Raw genomic sequence first — 23,714 nt, forward strand, 5'->3', positions numbered from 1 at the left:
CCTGGACGTCAGCGAAACATAAGAGAGAATGATTGTATAATTCTATCTGAGATGAGTCCTGTAATCTGCTGAGTAAGATCTAACTGGATATAATCTGCTTAAAGCTTTTAAAAACATTTCCCTGGTACTTCTTTTGTCCCTTGTGTAATTAATGTTACATGTGATATCTCATCCAGCTAATCGTAGTATATTTACTAAGGGCTCAAGGCAGATTCCCCAAATGAGGCCATGTTCCCACAGCGTAAGACACCGGCTGTTCTGTGACCTGGCCGGGTCACAGAACGGCTGGTGTCAAAGAAGATCCTACCAGCTGGTACTGCATTACCGGCCGGATGATCTTCACTTCTGATGAATTGGGATGCTGGCGCATCCGTGCACACCCGCATCCCAATTCAGTGCTGCGCACAATGGAGGGTGCGGCCGGAACAGCGTCTGGAAATAACAGCAGTTTACACAATGTAATGTGCAGAGGTGGCCGCACATTACATTGAAGTGAATTGCTAATTGATTTGCGGGCACACCCGATGGTGCCCGCAAATCAATAGTAAAAAAAAAAAAAAAAAAAAAAAACGTTCCTGCAGCTGATACAGAGGTATCAGCGTCAGGAACGGGCTCGGTGAGCGCAGCGGTCGGCTATTTAACAGCGGAAGCTGTTAAACACTGTGTGAACTTAGCCACAGACTCGAAGTGCAAACCAACCCACCCTGTGTACATATTCTATTTTTATCCATCATATATTGTAGTACCATTTATTGTGTGCATTTTGTCTAACCACAAGGGCCCTGTGGCCCCTAGCAACCAGATTCCACTTTTCATCCCTTACAGACTCATTTTCTCTACTTTATAATAGTACCTGGAGGATTGGTTACACTATATTTTTCACTTTTTATGCTTATCCCTAGAGTTATAGGGTGAGTATAGACCTCAGTCCTATAGAGGGGTGAGCCTCACACATTATAGATCATTTATCTACAATTTTGAGTGATGCTAAAGACTACAACTACATTATAAGCAGAAATGTAACAATATACTATAGCTAAATATTTGAAAATCTAAAAAGTCATAATTTTTACCTAGTACTTTAGAATGAGCATTTGAAACATTTTACTGCATCCAAACGTCATCTGTAAAGACCCCATATACTCACCCAGTTGGATACCAAGCTTTGGACTTTTAATTCATCATTAGCAACATCACTGATCACAGTAATAGAAATCCTATAAAATGTTCCACCTGTAAAGTAAAAGCATCATAATCAATATGTAACATTCACCGAGCAGACATGGGACTGTGATGACATTAGTAAATAACTGATCATAGTGAATATTGGTTAATCTACTACTATTGTCTTCTCACACTCAGGATTTCTACAATAGCAATGTTAGTAAATAGAAATGTAAACTATACGACAATTCTTGATGCATAACCATAGGTAGAACTAGAATCATATCCCGACACCTATAGATTATTATATTACTGGTTATCAAAAAAAAATAATACTAGTTATTAGCGTTCTATTGAAAAATCAACATACATAAAAAATGATGGTATTTCCTTGCCTGAAATAGGACACACAATTCATAAATTTATTGAGGGGGATATATAACAATGGGTTTCTATTGTTTTCAGGTTGTATGCGACTAAATAACTTCTACCCTTTACTGCGGCCAGGACAATCTGTTCTGCAGAACATTTGTATGGTCCTATCATTACCAGCACATGACTTATCGGCTGAACTGGGGATTTATGTTATGACATCGGAAGAACACTTAGAATTATGTGCGTAGTTCTAAAAATGTTTGGGAATAACATTTACAAAATAAGCTAAAAATACAAAAATATTAAAAGTATCTTTGTGGATTGTTTTTTTTAATTGGGCGTTTTGACTTTTGTAAAACTTATAAAATTTATGATTTTTTTTTAAAAAAAGTATCTTATTAGATTGAACATGGTGTTGAGTGGAGGCCCCGCCCCTACAGACACAGCCATGTCTAGGGCCCCGCCCAATAGGCACAAGCAGCAAAAACAGCAAAAAGTTGCTTTTTGCCATCTGCATTTGGCGGGCAGCTTGATCAATCCACCAGTTCTCCTTTTCACTAGTTGATGGAGTTTGTTTCTACTCACAAAGATTCCCATTTTAACTATAACTATGATAAATTGAGTCCTTGCGATTGTACCTTAAAGATTTAAATGACATTTAGTCACGCATAGTCACATGTAAATCTCCAAAATAATCCCAGCAGTGTACATGATGAATGCATCAATCCTTTCTTCTATGATGCAACCAGCTTTGGGCCGGAGGAACACACCTCGGCACTGTTTAGTAACATAAATACATCAAACGTCTTGTAAATAGAAAATTTAACGTCTTCCTTTATGGCGCTTGCTGTATTTATTTTCCAAATGTAGGAATTATGGAAAAGTATACAAAAAAAAATCTATAAATCAAGTTCCCATTCCATTTATGTGTTTACTTTATGTTTCTACTACAAAGATGTAATGAAGAATGGGGCGCATGGAATTATTTGTAGTCATCCATTATACTCTGCACTTAAAGACCACCAACACGCCATCTTTTTTTTTTTGCCATTTAACGTCCATTTTTTGAGGCTGTGGTCATTTGGCACCCAAATAACGGCCATTATAAAATAGCGGCCATCATTTAAAAATTTTTTTAAAAAGTCGTTATTTTGGAGGAAAAAACTGACGTAATTTGTCTAAGAATTTATCATAAAATTACATCAGAAATTGTTTTCATGGGTTAATGCATATGTCCATGAAGCTTCTAGGCCTTATTACCATGACTTAGACAAATGCCCCAATCGAGTGATTCAATATATCTGATTATTTTCTAAAAACTATTGTATATTAATACTAATTTGCTACAACAAACACATTAATGCTATTTCAACTATTCAAAGGTACAGTCTGATCTTTCTATCATTATTGGGGTGTCTAGTCTATGAGGATACATCTACATACTGCTGTTAACCTCCTGTCCACAGAAACAGGCGACGTCAGAGAGATGACTGCAAGAACACATCAGGACCGGTGGAGCCGATGTAATTGCATCAAATGGTCCACGGCTAACAAGCTTTTGACTACTGTTATTAAAGTAATCTTCTTCAAGTGTCGACTGATTTGAAAGTCCGGGTCCTGGAGCTAGAGAATTCTCTTTTACAAGCTCTATTAGTTTAGAGTCTGAAAATCCTAAGGTGGCTGATCCATAACTTACGGAAAGAAGTGTGTTGTCGATACTTGTTAACGCTTCTGTTTGTTCACTGGGTCTAACAGTGGCTACTGACCTTCCTGGAACATTAGCGAAGGTTGTAATTTTCCAGTAATTCCACACAGTATATATTACTGCGCTCGAAGTTAGAAGAAAAATCTGGGCAGCATCTGCATTACTCTGGGTCTTTGGGTTGGAAGACCGGGTTTGTGTCGGTCGTTGGTGACCATTGTTTATTAAATGGTTTTGAGATGTGGGAGATAAGTGATGGTATGCAAGTGGAGGAGTTGCAATATGGATGCTGGATCCAGCTTGTAATGACTCCTCTGTGTGGAAGAAATTTCCTATCGTTGAAGAGTCATCATTGAAGGCACTGCTTGAACTCAAGATTTTGATCCCACTTACTTGGTGTTCTACATCTTCAGTATGCAATATACTTTGAAGCCCAACAAATTCTGGCTGAGCATTTTCTCGTTGTTGCTGTTGGTCGGGATTTGCAGGAACCTGAACTGTGCATGGCACAAGTTTTATATTACTAGATTCAGAGGTATACATGTGACTCGCTGTTAACTGTTGAAAAATATGTCCGTCCATTGGACCGCTAGCTTCACTTTCACTCACTGGTCTTCCATCACTTATGGATAACAGGGGGGATTGCTTTAACTGTGTTATGTTTTCTAAAGGTCTAAAGTCTGAAGAGTTAATTGTAGTTGTATTTGATATATAACCATCATTACCCACTGACTGGTCAATTAATGTCGATGGAAAATAATTTATTAAAGTCTTGGTTGGGGCCAGGGTAAATTTTGTGTATGTATGTGAGAGTCCTTCACTGGCAGAACTAGATTTTACTATACGGCTCCTGGACACCAAATACAACTTTTCAGCTTCTAAAAAATCTTCCTCACCAGAAAATTCAACTGCATCAATATGTTTTTGATACTCGTTGATCTCAGAGGTTGGACGTGGGCCGACAATTTCACTAGACAAAACATCAAAAGAAAGTTCAGTAGTTGGATACAATTCTAAGTTTTCTTTGGAGATTTCATAGTTGGGTATAAAGTCCTTCCACTGTTGGTCTAACCCATCGTAACTTGAAGTCATCAAATCATATTGTTCTTCCTGTCTTGAAATCAGAATTTCACTGTTTTCTGTTTCAGGAAAATTTATAGATTGTCTATTGTCCACATGTATGAGTGTATTGTAAAATCCTTCATGATCTAACGTTCTTGTTGGTAAACTCTCTTCGGTCATACTTTGCGTTGAGTGTAAGAGAATTTGCATGTTGTTGAGACTTCCATGGTACATATTGGCTCTATGAGCTACTAAACTTCCAAGGAGCAGTTTTGATTGGGTAGGTAACACGTTGTAAACTGTTGTACAACTGGAGGCAAGGTCACAAGAAACACTTTCTGTAATAAGGTTTTGTGAGTGCATCCCTTGATTCCTTAATATTGTAGGCACCAAATAATTTGGAGTGCTTTGCACCTCAACTGGAGATTCAATAGAAGCATTAACATTCGAAAGAACAGTGTTTGCTTCTGTGTTCTTCAATCCATGTGTTCCGTGACTAGCCGGGGTTTGAAAACCAACAAGCCTCTCAAGCCCTTTATCATTATTATTGGCTCGTCCTGACTTGAAGTAGTCCTCTGTTGGTGCCCACCCAGGGTGCAATATATACGAGTCATTTATTACAAATGGTAGCTTACCTGTGACATTCTTATTGTTACCAGACGACACGTAAAGAGATGTGTTCTCAGCATTAGGCTCATGATTCCCACTTGCATGATCACTAAATATATACTCTGATATTATTTTACTGTATTCATTACTATGCTTTACAATGCTTTTAGAATTCAAGAGGGAACTAAAATTGTCAAAATTGGGCATAATCCATGGTGGCCACCAAGATTGGTTCAAACTATTAGTATTAGTATTGCTAAGCTGTACTCTACTGAAGGATATATTCTCCGGTTCCTTCACAGACATATTGTGCCATTCGTCTTCACTCCCAGATCCTACCGTCTCCGTTTTTGAGACTTCACCTTCTCCAAACAGTGCAGAAGGCCAGATGCTCGAAGTGTTCATTGATGTAGATGAACCAGTGCTAGAAAACACTTTGTCGGTTGACCTGTCGTCTTCTATAGTTGATTTATCACCTGGCGTGACCATTGTAGTTATTCGATGAATCGTAGATGATGTCCACAGTGATGGTGTTGTCAATAACCAGAAGTTGATGGGTAATTTGCTTGTTGTGCTTTTCTCTGAAGATGCTGGTCTCTGTTTTACTGGCCACACAATAGGAGTAGAAATAATCCCGATACTTCTTACACCTTTTATTTTTGAGTCTTGCATTTGTAGCTGCCATCCTTCCCAGGGACGGGTAACTGGGTTTCTCTTCATTCTGATGGGAAATGTAGCAGGAACTTTGAGTTCCTGCAGATCTGCATGTATTATGCCATACAATAAATGGATTGAAAAAAAAACTGGTTACTTGCAACAAAAAAACATTCCTGTCAACTTGGTACACTATACATATTGATCACTCAGCTCACATTAGACATCTAATGCATAAAAATGTACCTTTAGGCTATGTTCCTCCAACGTACTAACAACGTCCATTGTCTTAAGTGTCAAACAACAGCCATTGTTTAGCATGTTCCTACAGCTAACATAGCAATGTCCATTTGGGTGTGTCTTAAAATAAAATTCCATTGAATGCAATGGACGACTCAAAAAAAAAGTTGTGTGTGTGAACAAGTTAAAATATTGTCTGCTGTTTATGCAACATCGGCCGTTTTTTGCTGCAGTATGTGTATGATCAACCGTAGTTTGCTTTACCTTCAATCGAAAAGATCACAGATAGAAAAGAACGGCCATTGTTTTCTGAAAATGTATGTTGTAAGGAACATAGCCTTAAAGTGTACCTGTCATTTGTAAAAACTTTTGACATGTCAAAAGTTTTGATCAGCCCAGGTCTGAATGTTGAAGAGAAGACAATATGCAATGTTCATAGCCTTCCCTGTACAATGACCTCTAGACAGGTCTAGAGCGTGCCCAGAAACATGTCTTATTTATGTCAATGGGACAGCTCCTCTCTATTGTTGCCTATATGGGGCTTGCTGTAAAGCATACCTTGAAATTTTGTTAAAAACAATGGCAGAACCCATATTAATATAAAAAAAAAAAATGGAACAAAGGAATGAATGGAACAGATTAAGGTTATGTTCCCACTAGGTAAAAATTATGCCTTTTTTTATTTGCCCTCATTTCATGTCAAATAACGGCTGTTATTTTATTTTAAAAACAACCTTATTTGTGAGACAACGGCCATTGTCATATAATAACCCCGTTTTTGGCCGTGAAATGACGGGCATCCAATAAAAACTGTCGTCATTTTAACCTAGTCGGAACGTAGCCATTAAAACATTAATATCTGACTCTAATCGTAAAAAAAATCCCAGAGGCATTGGGGTTTCAGGAACAGAACACTCATAACACCCAAACTCTTTACTTTACAATACTTTCTTAATATTAGCAACAGCAAAACTTTGGACTGTAAATTATTAGTAGTAATAAGGAAACAAATGGAAGATCTGTATTTGACTCTAAAATCTGGTTGCTGAAAACAAACACAGTATCTACAGTACATTAAGGAAAAGCGAACAATATCTACATTGTATAGTAATTATACCCAGATGTACCGTGAGCAAACAATATAACTCAACAAGTTACTAAATAGATGCAGCAATGAAGGACACATATATACAAATGTATCTCTATAACTTATATCCAAATGAATCTTTCTCTAAACAGTCTGAAAAAGACAATATACATATGTCGGCCTTGATGAGTTTGACAACTGCTCAGTATTTTTTTTACTGTAAATAAAAATTAATAAATTAATGTAAATAAACTAAAATTAATGTAAATAAAAATAACAGATTATAAATAGACAATTACACAGATAAATATAAAAGTAGAACCAGGACAAATACACAACGTTAAGCTCTGGCTGAGCCCCAGAGAATGACATAACCAGCAATCACTGATATGATGTTATTATTGGAATCAATTTTTTAAGAAAAAGAATTCCAGCACTGCTGAGAATTCGAGGAAGACCTAAAGGTAGCAGAAAATACATACACTTTACAGCAATCCACAATATGTATGGAATGTAGTGAGAGAGTATCATGACTGTTCAAAGAGGACAATGCCCCGCCCCCAGAGCGCAGATCCGGCACCCTGGGGGCGGGGCAGTGCTCCTAACTATGCTCCAGACTGAGGATTACACTGCTATCGGCACAGGAACAGCCCCAAAGAGGAAGGTAAGAGACTTATCTTCCTCCTCAGCACCCCATGAACAATAGGAGGCTATCAGCAGGTAATATTTGTCTAACCTGCTGATAGTTCCCCTTTAAATACTAATTCTAATTTTTCTATATTTCGTTTACATATCCCTTCAAGGGTCGAAATATACAAAAATTAGAACAAAAAAATGCAATAAGTTACTGCATAAAATATTAGAACCCCGGCAGTATGGCAGCAATTGACGGTATATTGCCAGAGTTCTGATTTGACTTGTAGTAATGTATTGCATTTTTTGGCTATAATTTTTGTATATTTAGTTTACACATCCCCTCAAGGGATTAAATATCCAAAAATTAGAACAAAAAATGCAATAGTTGAACAAAACACCCTCCTCTCTGCAGAGCAGGGGATTCTTGGATAAATGCTGGAGTCTCCCATTGATTTAAATGGGGTTTGTTACTGGAGTCGAGCAATTGAGCATTGAAAAACGCTTGACTCGAGTAATGAGCGTTTTAGTGCTCGCTTAACACTAATGAAATGCTGTGTCAGGCTATCATGGATCAGCTTTCTCTGGAGCTCTCGATATGTCTATGTATGTATGTATGTATGTATGTATGTATATATATTAACATTATAAGCATTAAAAATACATCAGCATACATTATAATATGGGTCTCTTACCAGGCTCTGGGTTATCAACGCTGTTAGTAGTCATGTTAGTAGTTATCATAGTGGATGGCGAAGCTGTTACCGTAGCTGGGAAAAACACAATAAAAGGTGAGCTGGAGTGGTGACACTCTGGATCCACTTATTAGGTAAAGCATCGGATCAATCTAAAACAGCAACTTAGGCAGGTAAGGTTATTGTGTAATAAAGCACTACGTGCAATTCCCCGCATCTTGTGTACAGTCTATGCACAGATAGGTGAACCATTGTGGACATGCGGCAGGTTTCTTACATACATTTCTGCAACTTTTATATACATCTGAAAACCATGCACATGCTGCAGAAACACCTCATTCAGATAGGTATATGTTGCAGAAATTCGGTCACTTGTGGACATATCCTTCGCCTTCTCACACCATTGTCTTTTACTCTTTATGGTTCACCGGCGGCAATTAGGGAATTAATTGCTTTATTTTACAAGCCAGATAAATATAAAGTGACTGTATAACAAGCTTGCAAACCACACGGTAAAAAGACTACACATCTAGTAAAAAAAAAAGCAGCACATAATGTATTTATTGTGTTCAATTCTGACATTTCATTTGGCATTTGATTATTGGTGGCTGAAGAAGTTTGATGCAGCCCTAGAGAGTACAGGAAAACATGGACACAGCCAGGGCCGCTTTAACCGACTGGTTAAAGAGGCCCCCCGAGCAGGCCGGCAGTTGCAATGTACGACCAGTACGGTTGCACAGGGCACCGGCCAACAGCCTGTCGGGGGAGGGCGCCATCTGGATGGGTAACTAATTAATCTACTTACCCATCCCGATGGCACCCCCTGCAGGGCCCCCCGTCTGCGGTGCGCTCTTCAATGTAACTATGAGCGCTCGCAAGGAGCGCTCATAGTTAGCTGCAGCAGCACTGACAGAGCGGGAGCCATCGACTCCCTTCCTGTCAGTGACTCTTGTGGCCGCACTCTCCTTGTGGTCTGTATAATGGGGGGGGGGGCACAGGAGGGCTGTATACAAGTGGGGGAGCTCACAGGGGGCTATATACAAGTGATGGAGCGCAAAGGGGGCTATATACCACTGGGGGAGCACACTGGGGCTATATACTACTGGGGGAACACACAGGGGGACTATATACAAGTGATGGAGCGCAAAGGGGGCTGTATACCACTGGGGGAGCACACAGGGGCTATATACTACTGAGGGAGCTGGGTTGGGGGTGCCAAAAAGGGAAGGGGGGGCCCACTCTTGAGGGCTATGCATCAGGCCCACCAATGTATTAAAACGGCCCTGGATACAGCCTATGGCTCTATCCACATTTTCCAGGACTGCCTGGGGCTGCATCCAACTTCTTCAGCCACCGGTATTCAAACGCCAAATGATCGGACTCGAGCATACTCAAGTAGCGCTTATTTCTAGTATTTATGGATATTCAACTAATTCTATGATACTTAGTGATAGAGGTCCCAGTTGACCCATTGAGTCTAGGGATTATTCCAAGAATATAATCTATTACCTGTCTAAAGGATAGGTAGGATGAGCTTTGAGATTTGTTGGGGGGTCAGACTACTAGGACCCTCAGGAATCCCAAATACAGGGGTCGCTTGTCGGGGCCAAGTACAGTACATGGGTTGGGGTTTGAGCTGGGCGAATTTTCAGAATGATCAAAGCTAAGTGCTTTGTAAGCTTGGTAGTTGGCTTATCAACCGACGGCCTCTGTGCCATTCCAGGTGCCTGGAAAAGCTGGATCCAGTCCTGGGAAAGTAGGAGGAGTTTCCCAGAACTGGATCCATCTTTTCCAGGCATGCAGAGTGGCACAGAGTTTAAAGGCAACCGGCTGATAAGCCAACTATCATGCTTAACTTCGATTATACTGTAAATTCGCTCATCTCTAGTTGGGGTCCCAGTGATCAGATTCCCACTGATCAAACACATATCACTTATACTTTAGAGAGGGGATATATTGTACTCTTGAGATAACCCCTTGAAGGAATAAGTAGTAAAGGAGGAAGCAGGGAACAAAATGCAATATAAAAAAGTAAAGAAATGCTAAAGGTGTCTATGATCAATTTCGTTTTAACAATTTTTTTATTTTATTTTTTAAACGGTTCATACTCCCCCCAAATATCTCAAAGGAAGCTTGCATGGCTACCTTTTATTGGGATTGGCTATATTTTCAAAGAAAATAAAATCTAGTATCTTGTAATATAATTTTAGTTGCCTTTTCACATCACGTTCTTTGACTGGGACAAAGAGCAAAAAAAAATTCTGCTGCAACCTGATCTCAACTCCCAGGAGAAATAACACTGAAGATTGTGCTTGTTAGATTATATTCACACTGTGTTCACTACGCTCGGATATCACATTGTTCTCCGGCAAAAATATTTTTCTTTGAAATTAACTGATTTCAGAAAGTTTTATAGATTTGTAGTTTACTTCTATTTAAAAATCTCTAGTCTTCCAGTACTTATCAGCTGCTGTATGTCCTGCAGGAAGTGGTGTATTCTTTCCAGTCTGACACAGTGCTCTCTGCTGCCACCTCTGTCCATGTCAGGAACTGTCCAGAGCAGCAGAAAATCCCCATAGAAAACCTCTCCTGCTCTGGACAGTTCCTTTTTCGGACAGACTCATTGCCTCAAACTTAAGTACAGGGCATCTCTGCTCTCCGCACCTAAAGAATTGACATGTCAATTCCGCTTAGAATTCCAACCTGTTTTCCGCAGTGTGAACAGGCCCTAAGAGTAAAAGTAGCTTGATGTGTACTGCACACATGTCTACTGTTCTGTGGAAACGATGGAATGAGTTCCTAGTAGAAAATCAGACCCACATTCTCCCAATATACTCAATGTGTTAAATATAGATGCAAGATATAACTAGAATAAGGCTACGTTCAAACAACGTTTTATGAGGCAAAAAAACATCTGCATTTTCATAATTACGGTCTTAAAATTAATCACGATCATTATTTACAGTCGTGATTATCAATATACGGGAATATTTATGCCCCCCAAAAAAGTTGCATGAAAATACTCTAAGGCTATGTTCACACTCTGTATATTTTCGTAAAACTACGTCCGTTGTTACCGATTGCAACAACGTCTGTGATTAATACGAATATATACATTACATTGCCGTCTATGGAATCTCGGCTGGAGTGTATACACATAGGGCGAGATTTATCAAACATGGTGTAAAGTGAGACTGGCTCAGTTGCCCCCAGCAACCAATCAGATTCCACCTTTCATTTTCCAAAGAGTCTGTGAGGAATGAAAAGTGGAATCTGATTGGTTGCTAGGGGCAACTGATAAATCTCCCCCATAGTATACACTCCGGCCGGGATTCCTAGCGGCGCCGTGAGAAACTGACACGTCAGTTTTCTGCAGCTGCTATTCATTGAATAGCGGCCGCAGAAAAGTCTGTCAGTGCACACTATGGAGCAAGCGGCTCCGGACGCACGCTCCATTGTGTGCAGTGGGGAGTTCTGATCCGGGTGCGCGGATGCACCAGTATCAGAACTCAGCGGGCTAAAGATCATCCGTCCGGTACAATCTTTTCTGAGACCAGACGTTCCGTGACCCGGCCGGGTAACGGAACAGCCGTTCTCATACTAAGTGTGCACATAGCCTAAAATTGGAAAATAATCTTCAAAAAGTTAACAAAAAGATTTTACACATCTAATTTTAATAAAATATGAAACTTAAAGGGAACCTGTCACTGGTTTCATGCTGCCCGAATAAGGGAAACAAATACAACCTCCCTGTATACAACTATCATTATAACACAAATACAGAGACATCTATTAAACAAAGCCGGAAAGGTTGGGGGGAAGCTACTGAAGACCACCCCGATGACTCAGAGCCTCATTGCTGACTGCTGATAGAACCACTGTGGTTCTCTTAAAATACTGTAAAGTTTCAGAGTGAGTCAAACGTCCCTGTCATAAGAGAGACTGTTCCTTTTCATATTGCCTGTGGTTAAGACAGCAGGAAACAGATTTCTTTTCGAAGGGTTAAAAAATATTTTTCAAATCAACTGGTATCAGCTGCTGCATGCCCTGCAGGAAGAGGTGTTTGGGGGATTTGCTGCTGCTCTGGACAGTTCCTGACATGGACAGAGGTGGCAGCAGAGAGCACTGTGCCAGACTGGAGAGAATACACTACTCCCTGCAGGCTGGAAGGCTTTACTTCCTTTATAATGTACAGTTATATAGAGATGATGAATATTTATGTCCGTCTTGGTCAGATGCCAGGTTCACGTTCTACACAAACACTTGACAAGTCATAATATAAAGTCTTACCAGTTACTGGGCTATAGATGGTTGTGTTAGTAGTGATCAAAGCGGATGGCAAAGTGGGAGTTACAGTGGCTGGCAACAAAATAGAAACAAATCAAATGAAAACATGGATGGCAAGACAAGTGACATATATATATGTATGTAGTAAAATAACTAATATGTAATAATTCTATATGAATTATTGTAACTGTTAACAATAGCTGAAAAAAATTACATATTTGCTCAGATTTCTTTTTTATTGTAATTGCTGCAATTTAGGGCTAAGGCTATGTTCACACTACGTATATTTTTGTAAAACTATACCCGTTGTTGCCGGTTGCAACAAAGGCCGTGATTAATACAAAAATGTACATTACATTGCAGTCTATGGAATCCCAGCCGGAGTGTATCCCCATGGGATCTCTAGCGGTGCCGCGAGAAATTGACATGTCAGTTTTCTGCGGCCGCTATTCAATGAATAGGCCGCAGAAAACCCTGTCAGTGCACACAATGGAGCGCGTGTCTCCGTCCGCACGCTCCATTGTGTGCAGTGAGGAGTTCTGATGCGAGCATACACAGATGCGCCAGCATCAGGACTCAGCGGTGCAAAAGATCATCCGGCCAGGATGATCTTTTCTGAGACCGGACGTTCAATGACCCGGCCGGGTCATGGAATGGCTGGTCTCTTAAGAGGTCTGAACATAGCCTAAGTTTGCAACAACAGTTGTGATTCATATAAAATTTACATTGTACTGCAGTCAGTGGGATCCTGGACGGAATAGTAGACGCACAGGACTGTCAGTTCATACAATGGAAAGTTGATGTCATAAAATATGCATTCAAAGGGGTCCATAGCATGACATGTAATTATGGCAAACCAGTATACCGAATAAACAGCAAAAAAGGAAGTAAGGCCGGGTATGCATCCCTCATACATAACAAACAAATGACAATAGAGATGCAAGATATACAGAGGGTCATTTCTGTGAACAGATTGTATATATATATATATACACTCACCGGCTACTTTATTAGGTACACCATGCTAGTAACGGGTTGGACCCCCTTTTGCCTTCAGAACTGCCTCAATTCTTGGTGGCCTAGATACAACAAGGTGCTGGAAGCTTCCTCAGAGATTTTGGTCCATATTGACATGATGGCATCACACAGTTGCCGCAGATTTGTCGGCTGCACATCCATGATGCCAATCTCCCGTTCCACCACATCCCAAAGATGCTCTATTGGATTGAGATCTGGTGACTGTGGAGGCCATTGGAGTACAGGGACCTCATTGTCATGTTCAAGAAACCAGTCTGAGATGATTCTAGCTTTATGACATGGCGCATTATCCTGCTGAAAGTAGCCATCAGATGTTGGGTCCATTGTGGTCATAAAGGGATGGACATGGTCAGCAACAATACTCAGGTAGGCTGTAGCGTTGCAACGATGCTCAATTGGTACCAAGGGGCCGAAAGAGTACCAAGAAAATATTCCCCACACCATGACACCACCACCACCAGCCTGAACCGTTGATACAAGGCAGGATGGATCCATGCTTTCATGTTGTTGACGCCAAATTCTGACCCTACCATCCGAATGTCGCAGCAGAAATCGAGACTCATCAGACCAGGCAACGTTTTTCCAATCTTCTACTGTCCAATTTCGATGAGCTTGTGCAAATTGTAGCCTCAGTTTCCTGTTCTTAGCTGAGCGGAGTGGCACCCGGTGTGGTCTTCTGCTGCTGTAGCCCATCTGCCTCAGAGTTGGAGGTACTGTGCGTTCAGAGATGCTCTTCTGCCTACCTTAGTTGTAACGGTTGGCTATTTGAGTCACTGTTGCCTTTCTATCAGCTGGAACCAGTCTGCCCATTCTCCTCTGACCTCTGGCATCAACAAGGCATTTCCGCCCACAGAACTGCCGCTCACTGGATGTTTTTTCTTTTTCGGACCATTCTCTGTAAACCCTAGAGATGGTTGTGCGTGAAAATCCCAGTAGATCAGCAGTTTCTGAAATACTCAGACCAGCCCTTCTGGCACCAACAACCATGCCACGTTCAAAGGCGCTCAAATCACCTTTCTTCCCCATACTGATGCTCGGTTTGAACTGCAGGAGATTGTCTTGACCATGTCTACATGCCTAAATGCACTGAGTTGCCGCCATGTGGTTGGCTGATTAGAAATTAAGTGGTAACGTGCAGTTGGACAGGTGTACCTAATAAAGTGGCCGGTGAGTGTATATATATATATATATATATATATATATATATATATATATATATATATATATAATTTATGTTTCCCTTATTTTATTTTTTTTAAATAGGCAGTTCAGCTGCTGCAGCCCCCTCTATCAATAAAGTTGACTAATGATAATTGCTCTGGTTTAACCATCGGTATATCTTTAGGCATACATACAGGATGACTTTTTTTTTTTTTTTCACTTTCATTGTGAAAAAAAACTCACATAATATGGAAGATGTAAAGTCTTACCATATATGGTGCTGGAAGGAAGTAAACCAGAAGTGTTAGTGATGGGAGTGGTTGATGGGATGATAGTTGTACCAGGTACAGTAGATGATGAGCGGGTTACAGCGGGTGATGGAGATGAGGAAGTTACAGTGGATTGTACTGTAGATGCTAGTTAACACAAGAAAGACGTAAACGAGGATGAATGCATTGCAGGCGTAGTTATCGAGTTAAGGAATTCATTTGCTTACTAAATTATTATTCTTAATGTTAAGATTGATGCCCTTTAACAATGAGAGGGCTCCATAAATATCCAAACTACTATGGAACCATTTTATTTATAAATAGTGTTGGGCAATGTTCTCCAAACGCTCGACATTTGACTCCCCTGCGGCTGCAGAGATTGGATGCCGCCCTAGGGAGTCCTCGAAAACATGGACACAGCCTATGGCTTCGAAGATGTGGCACCATGTAAGTTGGTTTATTGAGTGCATATTCATTCATGTAATATACCTAAACCTATTCATCCTTTGGAATATATTATTCGTAAACTGCAATAAGACTAAACCTCTAGACCACATCCAAAATGGTGTGAAATTTACCAATTGTATAATCGGCTACATAGTTGTTATTGATGCACAGTAAAACTAAAAAGCATCATTATAATAATGAAAAAAATCAATATCACCTTACTTTGTCAATGTATGTGTTTTAAATCAACACACAGAACGCGCTAGAACGCATCTACAATAGAGATGAGCGAACCGGGTTCGGGTTCGAGTCCATCCGAACCCGAACGTTTGGCATGTGATTAGCTGGGGCTGCTGAACTTGGATAAAGCTCTAAGGTTGTCTGGAAAACATGGGTACAGCCAATGACTATATCCATGATTTCCACATAGCCTTAGGGCTTTATCCAACTTCAGCAGCCACCGCTAATCACATGCCGAACACTTGGGTTCGGATGGACTCGAGCATGCTCCAGGTTCGCTCATCTCTAATCTACAACCATTATCAGCTCTTACTATACCCTATCCTTTCTGTGATCCCCTATCGTTTGTACATATGCAAATGTCCAGTTTGGTGCACTGGTGGCGGGCCCAGCACTCCCAGTGCACAGATATCTCTTCCTCTGAGTGATGCATCAGGCTGATTCTGATCCTGAAGGGCACACGTCACTGAGGGGTGGTGATATCGGTACAGTTGGGGCGCTGGGCCCGCCTCCATCTGCATAAGTACAAACCGGAGGAGATCTCTGGAACCGGGCAGCGATGGGAGGACTGTTAGAATGGGAGTGGTGGCACCGATCAGGTGATATAAAAATCTTACATTCGGTTTAAAAGACAGTCGGTATTTTTTAATATGTTTCTACTGGTGTGTATAAATCAATCATGTTATGCCCACCTGTTCTCGCTCTCTCCGTGTCCTCCTCTGGCTGATCGCAGAGACTCCACTCAGCCAATCACTAGCCGCGGGGTCCCGTCTCAGTCATAGGCTGAGCAGGCTTTCGCTACCCAGACGAGTTGGACTCGGAAGTGGAGGCTCTGCAGTCATCGGGGGGACACCGGCTACAGGAGGACACAGAGGGAGCATGGGCAGGTAAGGCTGGGTTCACACTTTGTTTTGTTTTTTATCCATCTTTGCAAGAAAGGCAGAAAAAAAATCATGGAAAAAGAGGTGCATTTGTGTGCATCTGTTTTGATCTGTCTTTCCATTGACTTCCATTATTTAAAAAAAAACAGAAAAACATCACAAATGTGGTCGATTACATTTTTGTGTGGATTAAAAAAACTCATGCGTTTCGTGGTGTGAACCCAGCCGAAGCATAACATGTTTATTATTTTATATGCACCAGCAATATATTAAAAAAGGCAGACCATCGGACAATCCCGTTAACTTTTAAGTGTTGGACCTACCACCAACTACATCAAGATTAAGATTTTTGAAAAGTAAGGCTGCATTCACACGTCTGTAAACTTTTAACAGCCATTCAAGTGAATGCAGCCATTCCACAACCTCTACCGTGATCCGCATCGGGAAAAAATAGGACATGTCCCAGTGCGGATCGCGGCACGGATCCCCCACACACACCGCCTGGCAGCAGAGATGACAGGAGCGCACAAGACAGGAGTGCAGAGGACAACTAGTCGCCTACTTCCCCCGTGGCCGTAAGCATGTGATGCGGCTGGCATGGTAGGTGAGTAGTTGTCTTCTGCGCTCCTGTCATCTCTGCTGCCGGGAAGCGGAGGGGGCTGCACTTTGGGGGATCTGTGCTGCGATCCTCCTTCGGTCATAGCAGCATGGATCCTGTGAATAATGTATTAGTTTTCTTGCAGCACCAATGATGTATGCAGCTGTATACAGGGCCGGGATAAAGGGTAGGCAGGGGTAGGCGATCTGGTGGTGAATTACAGGGGGTGCTATTCTATCCACCACATAGGGGCATGTATCTATGTATGTATGAGTGAGTGAGGGTGCATGTATGAGTGAGTGAGGGTGCATGTATGAGTGAGTGAGGGTGCATGTATGTATGAGTGAGTGAGTGAGGGTGTATGTATGTATGTGTGTATGTATGAGTGAGTGAGGGTGCATGTATGTATGTATGTATGTATGTGTGAGTGAGGGTGCATGTATGTATGTATGTATGAGTGAGTGAGGGTGCATGTATGTATGTATGTATGAGTGAGTTAGGGTGCATGTATGTATGTATGTATGTATGTGTGTGAGTGAGGGCGCATGTACAGTATGTATGTATGTATGAGTGAGTGAGGGTGCATGTATGTATGTATGTATGTATGTATGTATGTATGTATGTATGAGTGAGTGAGTGAGGGTGTATGTATGTATGTATGAGTGAGGGTGCATGTATGTATGTATGTATGTATGTATGAGTGAGTGAGGGTGTATGTATGTGTGTATGTATGTATGAGTGAGTTAGGGTGCATGTATGTATGTATGTATGTATGTGTGTTAGTGAGGGCGCATGTACAGTATGTATGTATGTATGTATGTATGTATGAGTGAGTGAGGGTGCATGTATGTATGTATGTCTTTTTTTTTCTTGAGGGGGGAGGGGCGCGATTTACCTTCTTTGCCTAGGGCACTAGAATTCCTTGTCCCGGCACTGGCTGTATACCCCATATACAGCTGACAGATTCCATTTTAAATATGCACAAGTGGACTTCAGTATTAGCCCAGGCATCTAAGGTTATCCTTCCCCATCACACAGGGTGAGCAGCACTGTATTATTTGTCTAGCTGTCTCTGTAACTCTCATCTACAACAATTACTCGGAGAAAGAAAACATTCCACTCCAACAAATCTGGACTGGGCAGCAGTGGTCTATGTGCACCCCCTCAGCTGTAATAATAAACCATAACCCCGGCCACTCTAAATAATGGGTGAGGACAGAAAAGGGCTTCAAGCAAAGCTGCAGGAAAGGTCACCAACCCATTGTTCTACATTGTTGCAATAGTGAAGTTTATTCCGTGTACTGATCAAAGCATATTTTAACACCCATTTCACTTCTACTTTGGGATTCTGTAGCCGGACAAACTCAACATATTTGCTAAATTATTCAAAGGATCCGACTGGCAGGGAAGAGACTCAGAACGAATCCTTTAAAGATCAAAAGCACAAAGAATAAAAAGTGCCGTTCCTCACTCAAAGGCAACATTGCTCAATACTGGTGCTTACACATGTACAAGCATTGTTCGGTAATATCAGAAACTCCATTTATGGTATAATAGTCAATTGAACTTTAATACACAATATGAATATTCCAGCCATAACATTAAAACCATCTACCTAACTGCATAGCTTTCTTTTTTGCCACCAAAGCAGACCTAACATGCAAAGCCATCGACTCCTCAAGATCTCTGAAGACTCCATGAGAATAACACCAGATCCTTTGTAAGGAAATGTAAGTTGCAGAATAAGGCCTCCACGAATCAGAGCTATATTGGCAGAACATCCCGAATGTTTATCCTGAACTCTTTGTCAGAATTCTGGAGCCATTTGTGAACCATTACGAAAATGTGATAGATAGATAGATAGATAGATAGATAGATAGATAGATAGATAGATAGATAGATAGATAGATAGATAGATAAGGAGATAGATAAGGAGATAGATAAGGAGATAGATAAGGAGATAGATAAGGAGATAGATAAGGAGATAGATAGGAGATAGATAGGAGATAGATACTTTGGGCACACTCATAACAGCATATAAATTTTAAAATTCTAAATAGTGGAAAATATGGTACATAGAGATAACACTTTACTATGGTTGGCTATTTGTACCTTGACAGACCCCGGCCAGCTTTTCACAGGTAGTTGGTTCCGTTGAAGGAGTTGTTGGCAAAGATGTACCTAAAAGTCCAAAGAAACACATCATTGGAATTGTGTCTGTTGTTAAATAATACACACAAATGCAAATTGCATGATTATAGGGCCTGATATTGACTAGACACAGGAGTACCTAAAAATGCCCACCCGGAGTGTGCATCAGCATAACAAACCTTTTCTGGTCAAATTGCAGGGCACAAAAAAAGCAAAAAAAAACAAATATATATATCACTGTATCCATGTTTTCTAGGCTGCTGGCGATATCCTAAGGAGATCAGTTTTGCTTCATACAAAGTAAAATGAATCTGCTTCGCCCATCTCTAATGATCCTGATCAATATTTATTTTATTTTTATATATATTTTATAAAAAACACAGTTGTTATTATATAAACTATACACTAGAACTACAGTATATCATATAACGACTGTTGTTTTGTCTAAAAGTTGTAGCTAGCTAGGCTAGATTCACACTATGTAAAAATGATGGCGGTTTTTCATAACAACGGCCGTCATTGTGATGAGCGAATTTACAGGTAACCGCTTTGCTAGCTCAGCCGTTGGATTAGCAGCCTGCTGCCTTTGAAGTCAATGCCACGCCAGTATGGGTGCCAGGAAAAGCTGCATCCAGTCCTGGGAAACTGGGAGAAGTCATGCTGCCCTTAGTGCTGCAGTTTCTACTGAGCTTCAATAATAGCTCCGCCTACAGGGGCAGGGCTAAAATCCCAATAGAATTCAAACGGGATGTAAAGAAATCACAAGCAGAGTGGTCATGTGACTGTTCTGAGAACATAAGAGGAGCTAGAAATAAATAATGTAAGTCTATATAGAATTGACTTATAGGGCCACTTAATAAGGTGGTGTTGGTGGTTTCCTTACAGGAGCCGCCCCTTGGCTGGGTCCTTCCCGGATGGATATCTGGCTATTCCTGTGTTTCGAGACTCTTAAATGAGGCTCCACAGGCTCATCTTTTGCATGTTCATGTTTCCCAGGGGGCAATGCACCTAGGATTTCACTGCATTGAGCGCTTTAACCAGCAGCCGGCAGTGTTATCTTTGGCTGGTCTCCCTGAGATCAGCGATCTGTTTCTCTTATATAGAATATACAACACCCACAGAAGTCGATGCAATGTTAGTTTACTGAAATGCCCGAGACAACCCATTTAAGTATAAAGAATACTAAACAAACAGTTAAAGGGGTTATCCAGCGCTACAAAAACATGGCCACTTTCCCCCTACTGTTGTCTCCAGTTTGGGTGGGGTTTTGAAACTCAGTTCTATTGAAGTAAATGGAGCTTAATTGCAAACTGCACCTGAACTGGAGACAACAGTAGGGGGGAAAGTGGCCATGTTTTTGTAGCGCTGGATAACCCCTTTAAAAGTTAGTAAAATACTGATAGTATGAAATGTATATACATTATTTGTGTTTTTGTGTGTGCTGAAAGTATTTAACAAAATTGATGGGATGTTTGCATTGTGGAGTCAATATATTCTAGTAAGTTCTTTTCAACGCGACTTTTATTCCAAGAAATGGTATAAATATGATTAAAGAGGTACCCCGGCTATGTGTATTTTCAGTGTACGGCCGGGAATGGGGTTGATATAGAAGCCACCAGTCACTTACCTCCCCGGTTCCAGCGCCAGGTCCCAGATCATGCTGCCCCATTCTCCCGTCCGGCTGCTGCTTCCTGGTCTGAGCTGCGGCATGAGAAGTGACGTCTCAAGGCAGCTCAGCCATTCAGCTGCCAAGGCAGGACTCCGCTTTGACCTCTGAATTGCTGAGCTGCCTTGAGATGTCACCAGAAAGCAGCAGCCGGACGGGAGAACAGAGCAGCGCAATCCGGGACCCAGCGCTGGAACCGGGGAGGTAAGTGACTGGTGGCTTCTATATCCACCCCCTCCCTGGCCGAACACTGAGAATACACATAGCCTGGAGTACCCCTTTAAGCTTTTCATATAAATAATTTATCAACAAATGAAATTTAAAACTTTCCAACATGGATTCTGCTAAATGATTTGTTCTGTTGACCTTTACCAATGGCCAATCTGCAAGAAGAAGAATCACATTAATAAGAGCACATATAAACAAGGCGCCAATCCGATAACATGAGACTTCATTACGGTTATGTAAGAGTCATTTAGTGTCATCTGACCCATATTTTGAATTATTATTCTCATGTTACGAGATCAGAGTCTCCGTTTTAGTATATGTACTGTAAGGATCTTCCCGGGGGATGGTGAGTTTGGACACAGTTCACAGCAGACTTGGCTTTATAAAATATCAGCTTGGCGTTTATTTGCAGCATAAACCGTCCAGTAAACAGAAATACAGCAACACCGCGCTTTTAACAACAAAACAAACAAAAAGGTCTTGCCCGTCTGGGCGCTTACTAACAGGTCTTCTTTGCCCGACACTAGATAACACAGGGTCTTTCAACTGGATCTCGCAGGGTGTATATAAGCTCCAGCAGCGGCTGTATTCACAACTCCCACCATACACCCAGGCTGATCACTCCTGGCTGAGAGCAACCACCTGCAGCTCTGCAGGGCTTTTACCTTGTCAGGCTGATTAGGGTCAGAACTCACCTGACCCCAAAAGCTGACCTGGATCGGGGGGAGGGAATGGCAAGTCCCACTACCAAAACCTACCTGCCAATTCATGTAAGTCCAGGCCCGGCAATAATAAATAATAGCTCAGCAGCATAACACTGCTGAGCACAGATCCCTCCTGGACTCACCATCTCACGCTATGTAGTAACCTAGGTGAGATGTACACCCCTCCCGTGACATGTCTACAGTACTCTTATTAATCTAATAAATGGTTTCTATTCTTCTTAGAGATTGGACATTGGTAAAGGCCAAAAGACCAAAAGTTGGCAACATCTATGTTGAAAATATTTAATTTGTGCAAAATTTTTCATATTAAGGGCCGTACGCTTCTTGTGCACATTTTCTTTACATAAACGTCATAGTAAAGAATGATGAGGGCGCTGCCAACAACGGTCAACAAATTATACAGCTGAAATCCCCTTCGATGGCTCCAGGGATATCATTATTCATATGGAGTACAGCATTGTCATTGTATTGTATTGACTATAACCTGTCCCTGGAGGTATAGGGTGCATTACAGAACAATATACTGTCTAAATCCCATCTTTTTCACCCAGTGTTTTACTCATTAGGGACCAGTTTGGTATTGTGGAAGCTTCACATTTTTTTATTTTTTGTTTCCTATTATTTGGTTCATATAGCCTCCTAATGGCTTGTGTTTTGTGGTTTATATTTTTCTTGGGGGTGGGGGTGGAAAGGAATACAGTTAAAGGAAAATTCTGGGGTTGGACTTTTTTTTTCAAAAGAGACGGGGAGGAGGTGGCTGAATCTACCTCAACGGCTCCAGTGCTGGGGTCCGCTGGTCTACGCTCCAGTTCCCATTCCCCCGGCTGCTTCCTGGTCTGAGCAGGGACCCGGGTTGTGGCGTGTCAAGCTCGCTCAGCCAGTCAGCGGCCGAGGCTGGACCCCGTCACAGCCTGGATCCCAGCTTAGACCAGGAAGTAGCCAAGGGACCAGGAACCAGAGCAGAGGATAGCGGACCCCAGTGCTGGAGCTAGGGAGGTACGTGCATGTTGTTATGTTCAGCCACCTCCTTCCCTGCTTTTCTAAAAAAGAAGTCCAACCCCGGACTTCTTCTTTAAAAATCTTTTCTGCCATTGTTTTTTTGCATTGTTCTTTATACCATTCAGCACATGGTGCAAACTTTTATGGTCCTGGTGAGTACAGTTATGGAAATACCAAGCACAGTATGTCCCCGGTTACAAGTATACTATTAAATATATTTTTTTTTATTCACATGAATGGATATTTCTGATTAAAAACCTGGTTTTCATCTTTTCTGTTTGTCTACTGCCCAAATACTCAAATTCTACATTTTACAACTTTTTTCTCTTTTCTCGTAAGCCAGTCAGGTCCTCAACTATACTGATCTATACCACAGACATGTTCTAGTTGTATTTTATATTAAACATACAGTACGTAGTTTCTGTGTCATTATGTAAGAAATGGACTAAGCAGATATAGAACAGGACAGACAGGGAGACCTGACTGGAACCACCCACTATCCCTACCTACTTGCCTCAAGACAGTCTTATCCGACTGCGGGTAACCACGGTGACGGTCCCTACATTGCTAGCAGTGCAAACATAAAACAGAGATAAAACACAAGAAGCCAAAGTCTACAAAATAGTGAGACAGAGGAATAGTCGGGGACAGGCAACAAGGTCAGGGCGGGCGGCAGACAACACAAACAGGTATACAGGCAAAGGTCAAGAAAAGATACAGGGCACAGAGGAAAATGAAGAACTAGCACAATAGCCAGCAATCAAGGAATGGCCATGACTACACTTTATACTGGAGCCTGGACC

The 23,714-nt window shown here is 41.3% G+C and overlaps 1 protein-coding gene across 7 annotated transcripts in view; it reads right to left on the reverse strand.

Annotated features, from left to right (window-relative positions):
* Nucleotides 1–23,714, reverse strand: part of ADGRG6 (adhesion G protein-coupled receptor G6) — a 133,547-nt gene that overhangs the window by 35,662 nt on the left and 74,171 nt on the right. For 4 of the 7 annotated variants that reach the window (XM_069954869.1, XM_069954865.1, XM_069954866.1 and 1 more), the window contains exons 5-9: nt 19,255–19,323; nt 14,977–15,123; nt 12,512–12,580; nt 8,222–8,296; nt 1,148–1,233 (exon numbers count right to left, since the gene is read on the reverse strand). In XM_069954869.1, coding sequence (XP_069810970.1) covers nt 1,148–1,233; nt 8,222–8,296; nt 12,512–12,580; nt 14,977–15,123; nt 19,255–19,323 — 446 coding nt within the window. The remainder of the gene's footprint in view (nt 1–1,147; nt 1,234–8,221; nt 8,297–12,511; nt 12,581–14,976; nt 15,124–19,254; nt 19,324–23,714) is intronic. The other 3 variants (XM_069954867.1, XM_069954870.1, XM_069954871.1) reach the window with 3 other exon arrangements.

The sequence above is a fragment of the Dendropsophus ebraccatus genome, chromosome 15, assembly GCF_027789765.1.
Source record: "Dendropsophus ebraccatus isolate aDenEbr1 chromosome 15, aDenEbr1.pat, whole genome shotgun sequence".
In the NCBI taxonomy this organism is placed as follows: domain Eukaryota; kingdom Metazoa; phylum Chordata; class Amphibia; order Anura; family Hylidae; genus Dendropsophus; species Dendropsophus ebraccatus.